Raw genomic sequence first — 16,829 nt, forward strand, 5'->3', positions numbered from 1 at the left:
CGTGTCCAGTTTTCTCTCTGTTGCTTTTCTCATTACTGAACAACAAAATAGGTCGGGGAAGCGGTGAGCGGCGGTCGTCACAGCGACACGAAAAACACAAAGTCAATTCAATTTTATTTATACGGCACCGTTTCACAGCAAAAGTTATTTCAAGTCCATTTTGCAGCCCAGAGCCGACCACCCTCCTAAAATATTTGTCACCGTCGGATTTAAACCTCATAAGACCGATTGCTTATTATTTAACAAATCGATACTTTTAGCCTGTCCCCTGCGCCCTGTTATTTTGTGCATTGTCAACCAATTTAATGTGTGAAAAGTGTTATAAAACCTTCTCGACACTCCGTCTGCAGGAGCCGTGCTGCATAGCGTCGCCTTGAGATTGAAAGTATAAAGACGATTGACGAAAATCCCTCACGCACCTTACAAATCCTGCACAGCGCAGGAAAACTGCTATATACATGATATTTTGCACTATCATCCTCATATGTATGCAGTTTCTTCCACGCCATCCATAATATGCTCAGAATATAAATCAGTTTATTAGTGGTTCATTATTACTGCTCTTTTATTGTGTTTTTGTTTTTGTTTTATTGCCTACTTTATTATTTGCTCGATTATGAAATGTAGAATAAGAATTTCATCTTGATGCCAATCCTTATTTGATCACAATTACACTCCACATGGCAAAAACAAATCCTTTACCCTGGGGTCATCCGCCCCTCCCTGGCATCGCCTCGCGCCTCCCAGGGATGCCCACCCCACTGTTTGAGAAGCACTGCTTTCTGCAGTAGTGATGGATGAAAATCTGTGGATTTTTCCAGACTGAAATGCGATGGTTTGACCGTTCACTGGTGTATAGAATTACTCCAACGAAAATCTGTGGTGTGACTTCCCCTTTAAGGGTGTGGTCACTAAACAAACTCTCATTTCAAGGCACCGCAAATATTTTTTTGACATTAGCCGAGCGACAGGAAATTCCGAATTGTAAAGTTACAAAACCATTACGGTAAGTTACCATTTGAACTAGGTCAAAGGCTTCAACCTCCACCCATTGTATTCTGATATTATTGTAATGACTGAAACCCAATCCCACAGTTCTTGTGTGACCAGTCAAAAAAATAGATTCGAATGGTACATCCATTGGGAACGTAAATTCCAATACTGAGAGCTGCTGCAAAATTTCTCAAGCCTCAATAGTTAAGGAATTGTGCATTCTTCATTTAAAGCCCTCTTCAGCTTTTCCTTTTCCTTGTTATGAAGTCGGACGTGTCAAGGACGGAGCAATTAATTTTGAAAGTGTGCAAATGATTCTGTCAGAGCCTCCATAAAAGCTGGTGTCGAGCTTTTTAAGGCACTTTAAACATCTGTTTACCAAGTGTCTCCAGACAATTTGCCTCAAGGACTAAATCTTTGACGAGAGAAAGTGTAACGATATGTGGGGTATGGAAAAACACCTACAACTCTTTGTGTGTGTGTGTGTGTGTTCATTTTGATGCTCATCGGTAGCACATGCAAAAAAGTGAATACTTACAATACTCGGGCCTGCATGTCCCCTTAAATCGGAACTATGAATCAATTGATCCTCTTGTGTCAAGGTGCCCCCTAAAACATCAGCGATATTTATGCCGCTGTCATACTGATGGAGTTTTTCACATTTTCAGAAGGAAGTGGGTGTTGAGGAAAGCGCTGACGCTGCACATTACGCCTCCAATTTAAACACAGCGGACCAATACGGTGTCATTTGTGCAGCTGTGTTCGGAAAAAAGTCATGCAAAATCCCTATAGGGGGAAAATCAAAGCTGCCAACATTACTACCGAACATACTCTGTAATCCCGCTCTTCAGTCATGCTTTACAGCTCCTCTTGCATCATTTTCATCTGTTGTGCATTATGGGACTTCAGTGATAAACTGTGTTGGAAGGATCTGGTGAATTTATCCACAGACAAGTTTTGTAGCATGTGAAGGATGATAAATAGACAGGCTTTGTATTGTACGGTGAGGAAGTGGAGGTATTTTACATGTGTGTGCACCGGCATGATGTGGAAGCTTTGATCGTTGCCACATGTGTTTACAATCACGGTGAGTTTATGTAACCAAGCATAGGAATTGTTGATTAAAAAAAAAAAAAAAACTCACTATGAAACCTAAAGCTAAATTTGTCCGTATTGAGCAGGATTTATGAAATGTTCCCATCTATGACATAGCTTATTCCAGCCGATTTTGGGTGGTCCTCTGTGTTGCCTCTATTTAATATGTGAAACACGTAAACACACAAAACAGAGAAATGTACTTTGTGATTCATACTATGAAATGACTTTCAAAGGGTTACTAAGTTTGGCCAATGCACGCAACGCTTAATTGCCATCTATCCATCCATCCATTTTCAGTAAATTAATATAGTCTGGCCCCTGCTGGACATTTCAGGCAGCAAATTGGAATAAAATATAATCATTTACATTTGAGCGAGTCTGTCTTTCATATATGTTTAAATACGAGAGTGAGGAAATAAATCGGAACTATATCATTTATAATGAGACAATTTAAGGTCTTCGAGGCGTCTGAACGACAGGGACGACTTGTTGCCGTGGCAACCAAAGTCTTTCACACGCTCTGCAGAATGGAGTGAAAACTGTGATTTACTTCGGTCTTGGCAACATTTGCACCATTTTTTCAATCGTCTTTGCATTTATTCTACTTAACTTGGTTACCTACAGCGTGTTGAAAGTTATCAATAAGGTAGGTCAACTTTTGCCGCACTGTTTATGTTTGGTATACTTGACAACGAAGCTGCTATAGCTTTGATCATGCTTGTTTAGCTTTACCGAATAATGCTAGTGTAGATTTAGCAGATTGTGCTTGTTCAACTTTAGCTGAGAAGGATAACGCGAAAACAGACGTGCGCTGTGCGCGTGCATAATATAAGAGATCATTTTAATTACTTATGGCACGGGGTTTCAAAGCAACCCACTTTCCACTTTTTATGTAGGCAAGTTTATGACGATTTATGGTGACGTAAACCGGAGGCAGACCAAGAGTTCAGATATCATCAGCAAGTCAATGTTGTTATTATTATTATTATTATTATTGTTGTTGCTGTTGTTGTTATTATCATTATTACACTCCGTAAACTATCTAATTTGATGCCCATATGTGTGTCTAAGTTACAGAAATGGAGACTGAAGTTGAGCCGGGAAAGGACAGCCCTCTGGTTGGCATAGCAACTGATGTTTCACTTTTCGAGATGACGCCTTCTGCTTCTTCTACTTTTCAGCTTCTGGATGAGGTATGACTTTAAAGAGGAGCACCTTTATTCAAATGTTTTTAAAGTGACAACACACGTCACTGCCATTGAAATGGAACTTTATTATTTTTTAAATATCAAAAGTGCATATCCTTTAGGATGACAATGACTATGAATGATAGAAAAGATATTGTACACATACGCAAAGCTCCACACACTCATTAATATATTACGAATGGCCACAACAATGTCTTCATTGCTGAAATATTAACATCATCATCATCAGATTGTGTTTTTGTATGACTTCCGGACATATAAAGGCTATCAAAGTTCACAAAAGAAAAATAAATACTGTACACATCCTTAATATGGAAAAAAAAAATCTTTCCTGCATTCTGCATTCACAGTGTTGGGAATAAAATGATGCAATACAGTGATCTGGCATTAGATGGCAGTATTCTACAAGTGGTGAGATTTTTCTTTTCCAACTGACCTGCTGCGGTTCCTTGGTTTGCAAAGCCATGAGGTTTCTTCCTGCACACGTCTGCTATTTATGTGATGTCTAGTACAATGCAAGGAACCATTAATTAAACACAAATATGCTTTACATTGTATGGGATGATGAAACATGGGCAGAGTGAGTTTAAATAAAAATCAACAATAGGGGGCAATTACTTGTGTATTGTCGTGTGTCACCAGTTTGACCCTCTCGAAAACTCTGCGCTTCTTGTATCATTCACTTGAATGGCTGTTGTTAATTATGAAAGCATTTAGTCAGGAAAATGATAGCTCATTAGTTTAACTACTTGTGCGCACTGAGCCGAGTCTAAACTGTTTTAGTAGAAAGACGCAGCAGGACAGGCAGTGGACTATTGACAGAGGGGGGGGGGGGGACTGTCGTCCATAGCAACATCCCGTTTAATATGATGGCCCCCGCAGGAGGCTAGCTTTTACGCAGCTCGTGCGATATTTCTATTAGTCGATCATTGTTCACAGTCCATTGTCCTTTATTGTCATTTTAATTCAACATTTAGAAGGCTATATACGCCACAGTGGAGAACTAAAAGCACAGTTGTTTTTGTTTTGTTTTTTGGGAGGGGAGATTAGAAATGCACGGATACCGCTTTTTCTCTCTCCCTCAGAATACTTATTTCTGTACTTGGAGATACCACACCATCGCTAGGCACGGACCGTTTATCGACCTGACCGATTATGGGCGCCGATATTTGCCGTTTTGATGGATATCAGCACTGGCCCTTAAAAAAAGAATCAAATTGCCAATAATACCCCATTTAAACCGTGGGAACAGAGCATTTTTTAAGAGAACGCGTAAACAGTATGGATATCGACACAACCCTAATTTGGACCACTTTCAAAATCCCCGGCAGGTTTGCTTTCGTATTTGTCGGCGTGTAAGTATGTGCATGTGAGTCTACAGTCTGTTTCCGGTACTACTCCCGCCCATCCGTTTTTCCTCATCCATCGAGCGTTCCTTTTAGGGAGCGTAATTCTTGGGCCGTATCATCATCTTGACCGTCTTGAAGGCCTGTCTGTAGTTGGTGGGGTAGTACTCCGTGGACATGTTGTGCCACGTCCCCCAGAAGATCCCGTTTCTGACCCCCTTGTACCGTTTGTGGTAGTACTTGCCGTTGAGGTTGGCCGACATGCAGGCGTCGAACCACCAGCCGGAGCTGTAGTAGGCGCCGCAGTTTCCCGAGGGGTACATATCGTTGTCGCGGTCCGGGGTGGAGAAGAATTTTTGGTCGTGGTTGAAGTGCTTGTTGAAAGTGATGGCGTTCCCGGCCGTCCCGCTGCAATGACACATCGGCTTGCTTGATTCGCAGCGCGCTGGGGCCGACGGCGTTTAGGTCGCGTTACCTGTAGCCGCTGATGGACAGCCTGTATTGCAGGTAGTCGTTGGCCACGTAGAACTGGTCATACTTGGCGTACTCCCGCACACCCTCAAAGTCCTCCAGCTCGATCCGCAGCGTCATGTCTTTGGCCTTTGTCAGCAGATGGATGTGGTCATTGCCCAGCCAGAACTCACCTCTATAGCGGGGGAGGAAAAAGGGAGCCGCAGACAAAGGGCGAAAGCGATGGAGATAAATTACGCGGCGACTGATATAGTTGTTCGCGAGAGGACGCTGTTAGTCATACTGAATTTACTTTACAACCGGCGGGGACGGCTTGCAAGGGGAGGGGAGGGCGACGGTAAACGAAGGACGAGACAGCCCATAATTCTGGCCGAGTCTTTTACCTGAGGTTCCCGAAGCCCTTCTTGTATTCGGCCCAGGTGCGGTTGAAGCTGACGGACCCATCGAGCCGCTGCTGGATAACCGTCCAGCCGCCGCCGAAGGACTCCATGTCGCAATAGGCCTCGAAGGTCCCGTTGCGGGGGTCGGGGGTTATGCGATACACCCCGTTCTTCCTTGTCTCCAGCGCGTTGTAGTCGGAACAGTCCCGAGGGGCTAAGATGACTGCGGGGAGACGGAAAGTGAGTTGAAGCCAGGTTATTTGCGAAGGGGACGCGACTGAATGATATTCAATCTTCTTTTTACTTTGCTTTCACTGTTTTTTTTTTGTTTTTTTTTCCCCGGCCCGCCAAGACTACCGTAATAGAAATGGCTCCTGAGGCTCAGGGAGACGGAAGAAAGTAATTCAATTTTTAATCATAATGAAAGTTTTCAGTGCTGAATGAAATCCCGGGGCACTGTATTTGAACGCAAAACGGTTCGCCGACTTTTCACCGTAACTGTATGAAAGGTGTCCACTCGTCAAGCGCTTATAACCACGAACGTCTGCAGATTTGCATGCGGACGGACCCTTATGGTGTAGCATCTCAACTTGTCTGTCTGGAACTCGTGCCGATGCGGAGAACTACAGCATGAAAGAATGTAACGGGCTTAAAGCACAATGCCCACTCAAAAGACTCGTTAAAAAGATATAAGCCATTGACCTGCACTTCAGGCTATTTCATCCAATTATCATCCAATGACCCCAAAATAACCCCAAGATTGTTTTAGAATTTTGGAAAATAATTGGATTTTTGTTCCTTGAAATGTTCATGATGTGAAACCTTGGCTTAATAACAAGATTTCCCAAACGATCCGATCCGGCCCCTGGCCTTGAGTTGAACACTTGCGCTTTAAAGACTTCAAAGAAGACATCTTTTGCACAGGTAACCGCTTTTCACACTGCTATTTTGTGAGTCAGCTTTTTGATTGCAATGATATTTTATGACCTGAAATGACTTTCAATTCACAACTGTGCATTTTCAATAGTAAATGGCACGTGTTTGTCAGCGGTGTAATTTGAAAGTGTTTCTTAAACTTATGACATATATGCAATAGGTAGCCTGTTTGTTTGCTGAACACTTTACGTTCAGGGCCAAATGATTCCTCGGGCTCCTGGGAATGGAGACGAAGCGACTTGTGGAAAATGTGGGCGAGTGTCACACTGGATAAAAGTGGCTCATCCCACGGGGGCTCCATCTTGCTGACAATGGAGCAGGCGGCATATGGACTCTTTTTGATACATTTTTGTTGTGCTGCTGGCTTGTACGTAGAGTCGATTGGGGAGGCGCTGTGAAATAACGGGGCATCCAGCGGATATTTTCCGAGAGGAGGAAAATATGCAACCCCCTCACGGTACATCCTGGTACCATTACTCCAAGTAGACCCTTATCTTGCCTCAGTGAGGTATACATGTTGCCTGTTAAGTCATGCAGGTCTCTTGGGTGCACGAGCTTGAGGAGCGATTCTCAACCTTTTTTCAAGTCTGCGCCCCTGTGAAATATTTTCTGGGCCGACTCAGGCAAAGCATTTTTGGAAAAAAAAGCTTAAAAACAAGTCCTCTGCATTCCGCGACTGATTTATTAAACATCGGGTCTACATTGGTAGTGTTATCTGCAGCCATATTTTATTCAGCAACCTCCAATAACAGCCATCCTGACTGACCGTCAGGCGCCGTTCACCCAATGACCATTTTTTTCGCTTGACACGATTTCTGGTGCGTGGTTCGGATCCCGTAATGGTTTTCCGGCTCACTCTGCGAGTCGCGTGACTGACAGTTCCAGCTTGAATTATCGCTGAGCCTTGTTTGACTGTGGTAAGATAAATGACTGGCAGGAAAATGCAACATGACAGCCAGTCCTGGTGTAAGATGGGCCCGTGTCAGGAATACAAATGTGTTTCTAGCAAGATAGTCTTGCCAGTCCTGTCTTTTGGATGGAACGCTACTTTTTTACTGTGCTGTCCATTCACAAGGAGAAGTCCGGGCCACTTCTCACTATTTGAGTGAGTTATTGTTGCTGAACGTGAACATTAATTCCTGTCAGTTCTCCTCAAGGCCCTAATTTATCCCTGCAGGAGTGAAAGTGAAGATTAGTGCTGGTAGCGGGGGTGTGGAGTGGCAAAGTAAGTTGGGATAAATACACCGTGAGCCGCATATGCTAAAACGGCAACTTTGCTTTTGCCTCGTACTGCATGACTGATGCTCTGAGATGACTTTTCAAAGGCCATTCAAATAACTGCGGCAGTAAGCCCTCCCGCACGTGATCCATTTGAAATTTGTTGGTGCGATTCTCCTCTGAGCTTTATTGCTTCTTCACATTTTAAATAGCGCATTCCAACATTCCTCACCGTCGTGTGGCAGTTGGTAGCGAGAAAGCCGAGCCGTGCGCATTTCTCCTCGAAGCACTTTGACTTATGAAAATGCAGAGACGTGAGAATATTTATCTGCACAAGCAGCGTTGGTGTTAGTCTAACATCTGGGAAGAATTGTGTCAGCGGTGTGACACGGAAACCCCTTGAAAGATTTCATTATCAGATTGTCGCCGATCTCTAAGGCAGCAGCGGTTTCATTTTGTTTTCCTTTGGACTCGCTTCAGACAGTCCGGGCACGACTCACTTCTCGAGCTGAACGTCGCCCGACTGATGTGCGGCGACGAGCGTCGCTGACCCCCGTCGACCACCCGCTTCTAATGTCGGGAAAGCCGCCGAGATTGCTCCTTGTGTTGTTGGCAAGAGATAATGAGAATTAGTTGTTTCATGCGAGACTGAGCACACAAGGAGCACGACCTCCAAAAGGGGCGAGGCAGACACCGACGAGGGATTAGACGGCCAATGAGGAAGGAAGCGAAGCGAAAAGGAAAGGAGCATCTCGGAGAGCAAAAATTGAAAGAATGATGAAGGACACGCATTCGGGATAAACATTTGAAAAGGCCGTCAAAGTGAGGTTTTGAAGGAGAAAAAGGCAAGCTGAATGCCGGGATTCCCTTCACACCATCCGCCTGACTAATCTTCTTAGAAATAAGCTTCCCACACGCACACACACACACACCAAAAAATACCCGAATATAGCATCACATCCTCTTTCACCCATGCAAAAAAAGCCACTTTTAAACTGAAAAGAGATTTATGTTATCATTCATAGCATGTTTTTTTTCCAATTCTTCTGTTTATGTGCCAAGTATTCCCCCTCTTCCCATTTTTGATTGCATAAGGAAAGTGGTGGAATGTCAGGGCACTTAAACGCCCTGGTCTTACGCAAGAGGTCAGTTGTACATATTTCTTCTCTCAAGTGCTGGAATGACCACAACCTGAAACTATTCCCTGATGTACACAGAGGCATCTTCTCTAAACATGCTGAAATGCATTGATATGTTGAGAACTTGCCGGACTATGAAAGAAAATGGAAAGACGCGTTTACGTCTCAGAGGTCAAGCGCCAAGGCTATTGTTTTTTCTAGAGATTATTATGAGCTCCCTAAGCATTACGGGAAAAAAAGTAATTCTGCCCAGGAGAGCCATTCGAACTATTGAACCCCATTTTGAAGATAAACGCTTTCAGGATTGGCGCTTTCACACGCCAGTCGAAAATGTGGTGGAGGGATACTCACACTGCGGCGTGTTCTGTACCGCACATTGCGTGGTGCAGGTGGAACTCAGCCTGTTGACCACCCCGGTGATGTTCTCCACTCGGCGGTCCACCATGGACTGCACGTTGTCCATGTTGAGCAGGTTAAGGCCCTCCATGCGACCCTGCAGACTGGAGATTTGGTTCCTGGCGTTGCGCAGGCTTACCGACATCCTGTTCAGCTTCACCTGGAAGAAGGTGGATTTTGTCATTCGAAACCTGGCGATAAGGTCCGGTCGTTTGATTGACCGGCCTTCGGAATAGCGAGATGATAGAAAGTCTGCGTGATTATTGGATAGCTGCCCTCCTGGATGTGTGGAAAATTTACTGTCATCCGGATGGACGGAATTTCAAGAATTTCTGTCCAACCCAACCCATTTGAAATTGGATTTGCTGATTGAAAAAGAACGCGGACACCATCTGTCAAGGCTATCCGTAGCAAAATACATGACTTAATGGCACCAGAAATGCCAACAATTCAAAGTGGTCCCTCCAAGCAAAATGCGCCTCTTACCTGCATCTCCTGCATACTGCTCGGACCAGGTGTGACTTTCCCAAAATGATGTCTGTTTCCCAGTCCAGCGCCTTCCACTGTAGCGCCAGACACCATTCCGTTGTCCCTCTCTTCTTGGCTGGACACGTCCGGTCTACTGGAGTCCACGTCTGCAGTCTGTCCCTGGTCCGCCTGCTGGTGGCCGTAGACCCCGCTTCCCCGTGCGCCGCCGCACTCCTGGCAGCTGCTCTTCAGCCTGTTCACCACTTCCTTCAGGCTTTGCAGCTCCTTCATGGTCTTCTCCAGGAGCCTGAACTGCTTTGGCAGCTGGATGGTGAGAGGAGGCAGGGTCACCTGGTAGGGACACTCGTCGCCCTCCTCCGCTCCGTTCGCGGAGCCCCCGCACTGGCCGGAAGCTCTCAGCTTGACGGCGCAGGAGCCCGAGGCGCCGGAGTCGGCTCCCCAAGTGAAGGGTCCTCTCGCGTCCCACTTCTGCTGTGAACTACCGGGGAAGTCCGCCGCATAGCAGGTGGCCGTGAGCAGTAGACAGGCATAAACCGGAAGGGTCTTCATTTTTTTTTGCGTTGCAAATTCATAAAAAGTGGCCCGAAAAGAAGAAAAAGTGGGCGCAATCCAGTGTCGGTGGAGTCAGGTCTGCGTGCGTGTGAACGAGCGCAACCTGCAAGGATGAGGGAGTGCAGGGGAACTGGCGCTGCCTGCGATGCTGTGTCATTAATATGAGGACGAGCGAGGGAGGGAGGGGGGAGAGAGCGAGAGAGAAAGGGTGGCGATTTGGAGACGATGGGAGGGGCAGCGCTATTACGTAATGACCTTCGCCATATTGTTGGCATTGTGAAAACTTGAGCAATGCTGCAATAGCTTAGGCTTTTTTTTTTTTTTTTAAAGCAGTGCGAGGAAAATGTATTTTTATTCTTTTGGCTGCGGTCATTTCTTGTGACGGATCTCCCAGAGGATGGAAAGCACTGGGTGCGCAGGAGCTCTCCACTCCACTGACTTTAAGGAACTGCTCTTTTGCCTTCGCCTTTATCCTTCCTCTTCTCACCGGTCGCTTCTTACTATAAACCTGCCGAAAGAGGCTTCTGTACTAACAAGCATTTCCAAAGCCCGCTTTAAGACCTGCAAATTCATTGGGGTGCAGCATCCCCGAGAGACCTACAAATGAGTGTTATTGCTTATACAGTATGTCCTGTATTAATTTTTAATGTTTTCCTGCTAACGCAAGGGAATGAGAGAAAGCATAAAAACAAATCTGGACTAATCCTCATTTGCCTTTTTCTACAGTGCGATAGAGTGTCAGTCTGAAGCAGTAGTTGCATACAGTTGCTGAATGGAAATGAAAAAGCAATCCTAAGTGGCTCCCGCGGACTTGCTTGTGGATGTCATTAAGACTTCTTCGGATGCCTTCTATTCATTTGCGCTGCTTAAGGATTCTCTGTGTGCTTGGGGTGACTTCAAGCAGAGAAAAAAGACATTCTTACATGCTGTCCGATGATAATTAAGCCTTCCTACGGTTTGTCCAAAGCTACAGTGTGAAACCGAAATTTTATTTCAACCCCTGCTAACTTACAGTCTTTTTATTAAGCGGGCGTGTTCTGGTGCGTACCCGATCGAGTTCATTGTGTGGATTCTTTTTTCCCTCGCGCATACGGTACCAGCCAAAAGTTTGGAAACACAGAGAACTCAACATACTCAGCTTTTATTTTGAAAATGCACGGCTGTGAATTGAAAGTCATTCCGGTTTACAAGGCGTCGTCGACATCAGAGATCCCAAAACTTTTTCTCGTGAGGGCCAAATAACTTTTCCGGTCTCGGACGGGGGCCAGGGTCAGTTTGTAACATAAAATCCGACAAAGGCACATGTTTATATTTATATTTTCACTGAGAAAAGTTTGCGAACCACCGCATTAAAGGACCTTACTTCTAATCTCATGACTCTTTTTCTTCCTGCAGGTCGATTGACTCGCGACTGGCGTCCGTTTCCGAGCCAAAGTTATTGTTTTTCAGCGCGCTAAGAGAATATTTTGTGATTCATAACATTCATTGCACAAGGAGCGAGCGCGGATGGAGAAGTCGACGAGAAATATTACAAGTGAAGGGCCCTCACCCTCTCGTCGTGATTCAGTCTGCCTCCGGGCTCCCTTCCAAATCAAAAAGTCAATATCAGAACATGGCGGGAAAGATAGCCAGAGAGATGATGATTCCCTCCACGTTGTTTTTTTCCCTCATTGCGGTTGCAGCACGCCGCTGTATTTTCACAAATAGAATGTTCATTAGCTTTACTTGCACAGTCTGATTAGAAAATTATAGAAAATGTTGCCACTAAAAGACGGTCATGGTCATGCTCTGTTTTGATTCAAAGTATCGCTCTAACGTTTTATTGTTGTTGTAGTTTGCAGTAATGTTCATTTTGCACTGAGAGGGTGAGCTAAATCGGGCGATGCCCCCCCTGTCGTTTTTAACATGTTCCAAATCCTATTTCTGGAATGTTTTAGCACTCTCCCGCATTAACCATTCACCTCGGTTCACGCGCACGTGGAGTTCCAGGCCGCCTGCGCACATAAATATAATTTAGCGATGGTCTCACTTCAAAGATGGCTGGCCACATGTTACGCCTTACGCGCTCACCCCATAAAATCCTCCAATTGTCTTTAACAGTTGCAGATAAGTCTCATCGGCAGAGAGGGGCGAGGCCTGCCTCCGAACGCCAGAGGCTGTTTCAGATAAAACCTTCAGCGCGCAGCCAAGATGTCGGCGCTTTTCATCGCCGCGTCATTCGCGACGGTAAAAATGACGGCGCCGATCTCATTGGGTGACTCGTCGGAAGCTTCCAAATCGATCCGAATTGTTTTCATTCCCGTTGGATGACTTTCGCCGTAACGTTTTATTCCTGAGCCTGCGATCAATTTCATGACTAACAACCAACATCGCAGGCCTGCATGACCCACTTAATATTTCAGGACGGAAGATTGTGTCGCTTTTTTAAGAGCAAGCACTTTCGCTTAGCTTGACATTGCCTGATTACTAACAAGCGCAAGCGAAACCCCCCCCCCCAGATAAATCAGATATCGTATAACGCAACGAATCGTAAACAACGTAATTACCTATGTTTAAAAGTCATGTTGCACTATATGTGTGTGTGTGTGTGTGTTCGTTGTTAAATTACTAGCTGAGGAGTCAAGGTTATCCCCTCATTATCCCCTCATCCCGACCAGCCTGGCTTCTAAGATAAGAGCTGAGCACCTGTCCGCCTTTTCCATCACTGTGACACACTAAAGTACCGCCCCACGGGGGGGAAATTTACCCGCAACAACTCTTTCACCGAAGGCGCAGATAATCAGGCCGAAGGCGTCGCACAAAAGGGGGAATCATCAACATGTTCTTCCCGCAGCTGTATATCTTTCTTTGCTTTCTGTTCGTGGTTTTGCTTTGTAGCGGTCACGCTCTATTGTTTTTTTTGTCTTTCAATTTGAGATTAGCAATCATTCTTTTTTATAGCGATAAGGTCAAAGCGCTGCGATGCGTTGATTCGATGAAGGTTTGTTGAGCTGTTTTAAAGCATTTGCGGTTTATCACGTTGGTCCGTTTCGGACCCCTATTAACGCTGAGAATTACTGCGCATTTGTTACTGTTTTTATTCATCTGTTTTATTGAGACTTTTTGTTGCCTTTCAGATGCTGTCACTGGGCAAAATGAGTCAAACCAAAGTGGACAAGTTGAAAGCGATGTACGGTCAACTCAGTGATGAAGTCAAAAGGTATGCCACTGTTTTGAGTGGAAACAAGTCTAACCCCTTGCATTTTTCCCTTGATATGCGCCGGCCAAAGACTGCAAAACTCAAGTAGAGAAGAAGGGTGGAGACAATGGAGCTGTATGCCAAAACTAATGTGCTCGTTTTAACCCTTTACGTAGTTGCACTCCAAAGCAAAGACGGAAAAGGGAGTTTCATTTCAGGAAAACAGGACCGGTGAACTCGATCCTTAAAAAGGCAAATGAATAAATAAACATACTGTGTGTTTGGCACTGTAAGCTGCACCCGATTTCAAGGTGCACCGCCTTTTTTCATATACAAGGCGCACCGCATTAAAAGGCGCATAGAATAGAAGTTACAGTAGTGGCTGGGGTTGTGTTATGCAGCCACTAGATGGAGCTGCGCTAAGGAGAATCTAAACAAAAACAATCAGATAAATCAGTCAAAATTCAATTAGAAATTAAAAGAATCGAGATGATTTGTTGAAAGTACTATCTGAAGAACGGGTATTACATTGAAAGACGCACCAAGAGTTTAGAAGAATGTAATTCTGATTCAATTTTATATTAAACTTACATTTCGTAATCAATTTGCAACCAATTTTTGTTTAGTTTTAACTTTTTCTGGATTTATTTGATAAAACCACATTGTCCCCATATAAATTGCTTTGATATTGGAGCATATATAGCATACTGAAATTTCAAACAGTGTGTTATAAAAATGTTAAAAAATACATTTATAACTGAAGGTAAAAAGTGAATAAATTACATGTCGATGTTATTTTCCATTTATTTTGTCCCTAAAAAATGTCCTCTGTTCTGTCCTCCAACAGAGCCCAAGAATCAGAGGTCCGGCTTTTGGAAGAGGCCAAGAGTCTCCGCGCCGAGCTCAGGCGACTGCAGGCCGACTTTGAGCAAAGCGAAGAGCCGAGCTCCTCCGAGGAGCCGGCGAGTGAGGCGGGCGAGCTGAGGCAGCGGCTCCTGCGGGCGTTCAGTGATCTGAGAGCAGCCGAGGACAGAGACTACATGACGCAGCACCAGCTCAAGTGGTGAGACGCACGCGTGCATATGCATTCGCGAGCAGCAGTCGAGCTGAGCCCGCTATCAAAATCTTTGACAGCGATAAGCAACTTTTTCGTGCCGTGGTATGTTTTAACCTTGAGGGGGAGGGAGTACAACAGCATACCGTACTTTCCGCACAAAAAAGGCGCACCTTCACTGAATGGCCTGTATTAAAACTGGTTTCATATAAGGGCGCTTCTATAGAATAGAAGCTACAGTAGTGTTTGCTTAATGCATCCATCCAAAGGGAATGTCAACAAAACAATCAGATAAGTCAGTCAAACTTCAATCAGAATTCAAGAATAAAGACAATTTGACTTAAGCATGGGGGGAAAAAAAAATCAAAAGATCAATGGCAAGACCAATCGAGTTTAAAATGAGATAATTCAGTTGAGTATTAAGCCTTTTTAATGAAATTGCAACCAAAAACCTTCAAATATATTGTTTATTTGATTCAAAACTCGCTGGTGGATTTATTTGATAAAACTCGCTGTTTTTGCCCCATGTCCCCGTATAAATTGATTCAAAATTGGAGCATATCAAAAGTTCCATCAGTGCGTTTTAAAAATTTGAATTGTGACCAATACTTTGATGTAAAAACGAAAGAATTTGCACAATGAACTTATTTTGTTTTTTCATCCCCAAAATGAAAAGTTGCCTTTCATGCACTGGATAAGGCGCACGGGATGATAGGCGCACTGTCGGCTTTTGAGAAAATTCCAGGCTTTTATAGTGCCAATACATGATTGTTTTTCTTGTAACTTCCAAAGGAATAAGCTTTATCATAATAACCATGCCTGCTGAGGCAGTTGCAGGTGGAATTTCAAGTTTCCTCCCCGTAAAGTGTTTACATGTCCGAGCGCTCGGCACAGGCTCATTTCCTGACGTCAGCGCTGGAGTTATTTGTGTTGTCGGCGTTTTCCTCAATTCTGCCACAGGCCTCCCTTTTTCCTTCCTCCAAATCCCTCAACGCCACTATCGCCGCGTCCAAAGGGTCGAATGCACCCAGAGAAATGGAAAAGAACACTCCAGTGCTCCCCCGGAGGTCGGCGGGAGGTCACAGGAACATTACTAGGCAACGTGATAACATGCACCGGTGCTTCCCGAACATTCGGTCCCTGTGACCCCTTTAAAAATAAAACCAAAAACCCTTTGTGCTCACTTTGCTACAGATTTTTATACATCTCTTGTTTTGCACTCACCTTACTTTACCCTTGGCGCAGGCTCCGGGAAGAGAAGCGCTGTCTGCTGGAGGAGAGCCGCGTTCCGCCGAAGCTCCACGTAAGTTTATCGCGCCGCCGATAAACGTATTACAATTACATGAATTACATGTATTACAAAATTGGCATCTGGGTGTTTCGGAGGATTCCTTCTGTCAGCCGTGTGTAGCATTTACTTCCTAGTACTAGTAGAATGTTGCCGTGGATAGTATCGGTGACTGGTATCGGCATCCGTCTGCAACACTTGATACATTGACCTGGTTACTGGTATTCGCTCAACCCATAACGTACGCACGCAGTGCTTCGGTGACACAACTTTGGCAGTCGTTTGGTACGCGAATATCTTGCCGGCGATAAGCCACACGAGTTCAGCATCAGTGACCGGAGCTGATAATTAATCTGCTGTTAGATCCCACAGGAAGTGGATAGCACCACAGTGACCCTGCAGGACAAGTGTGAGAAACTGAAAAAGGAAGTGGCTCAGAGACAGATGGAAATCAGGTATTTGTTTCCTCCAGTGTCCGTTCTCCAGGACATTTTCAAAACGGCTGCTCCGCCGCAACATGAATTGTGCATGAAACATCAGTGTGTACTTTCTCGCTGTTTGTCCTGCGCAGAGGTTTGAAGGAAGACATGGAAACATTCCACACGCAGACGCTCAAGGAAGAGAAAGAGCTGGAAGAAGTGAAGAAAATCATCCAAATCAAAGAGGTGTGTGCGCGCGTGTGCGCATCGGCTCCGTGGCAGCATCAATAAAATAACAAATCTACTTTCTCCCTCTCGTGCGTGTTTGTACGTTGCAAGGCCGAGAAAGCTCAGCTCCTCGCCGCACCTGAGCAGATTTTAAAGGAGATTGGAGAGAAACGCTCCAAGAGGGAGTGAGTGCCCGAGACGCGTTTAACAATCTGTGTCCAATAAGAGCAGGAAATGTTCCCAACGCCCGGGATATAAACTCCAAATGAGCTGCTTAGGCTCCTTGCTTTGAGCCAGCATCACAAGAAAAACACAAATGGCTCAGTTGGCCACCTGATACGCTCTCCCTCTCGGTGCACTCAAATCACAGTCTAATCATTCACTTCTGCTGCACGGAGACCTTCGCGTACTCCACGCAGTATAGGATGGCCTTTCA

The 16,829-nt window shown here is 44.9% G+C and overlaps 2 protein-coding genes across 6 annotated transcripts in view; one reads left to right on the forward strand and one right to left on the reverse strand.

The window, feature by feature from the left end:
• Positions 1-1,938: 1,938 nt before the first annotated feature.
• The window catches only part of ccdc146 (coiled-coil domain containing 146), a 29,421-nt gene continuing 14,530 nt past the window's right edge, over positions 1,939-16,829 (forward strand). For 2 of the 5 annotated variants that reach the window (XM_088406380.1, XM_088406385.1), the window contains exons 1-8: positions 1,939-2,080; positions 3,163-3,284; positions 13,343-13,425; positions 14,252-14,467; positions 15,704-15,761; positions 16,110-16,201; positions 16,318-16,411; positions 16,505-16,578. In XM_088406380.1, the coding sequence (XP_088262506.1) occupies positions 2,020-2,080; positions 3,163-3,284; positions 13,343-13,425; positions 14,252-14,467; positions 15,704-15,761; positions 16,110-16,201; positions 16,318-16,411; positions 16,505-16,578 (800 nt within the window). In that variant the 5' untranslated portion in view covers positions 1,939-2,019. Of the gene's footprint in view, positions 2,081-2,603; positions 2,738-3,162; positions 3,285-12,189; positions 12,453-13,342; positions 13,426-14,251; positions 14,468-15,703; positions 15,762-16,109; positions 16,202-16,317; positions 16,412-16,504; positions 16,579-16,829 lie in introns of those variants that run through there. The other 3 variants (XM_088406381.1, XM_088406382.1, XM_088406384.1) reach the window with 3 other exon arrangements.
• Positions 3,345-10,365, reverse strand: fgl2a (fibrinogen-like 2a). The gene is made up of 5 exons (XM_088406941.1): positions 9,672-10,365; positions 9,141-9,345; positions 5,500-5,719; positions 5,121-5,291; positions 3,345-5,053 (listed from the first exon to the last, which is right to left on the reverse strand). The coding sequence occupies exons 1-5, from the start codon at positions 10,221-10,223 to the stop codon at positions 4,738-4,740; spliced, it is 1,464 nt and encodes a 487-aa protein (XP_088263067.1). The 5' UTR covers positions 10,224-10,365; the 3' UTR covers positions 3,345-4,737.

Source organism: Hippichthys cyanospilos, chromosome 22 (assembly GCF_059441005.1).
Source record: "Hippichthys cyanospilos isolate Australia breed blue-spotted pipefish chromosome 22, RoL_Hcya_1.0, whole genome shotgun sequence".
Classification (NCBI taxonomy): domain Eukaryota; kingdom Metazoa; phylum Chordata; class Actinopteri; order Syngnathiformes; family Syngnathidae; genus Hippichthys; species Hippichthys cyanospilos.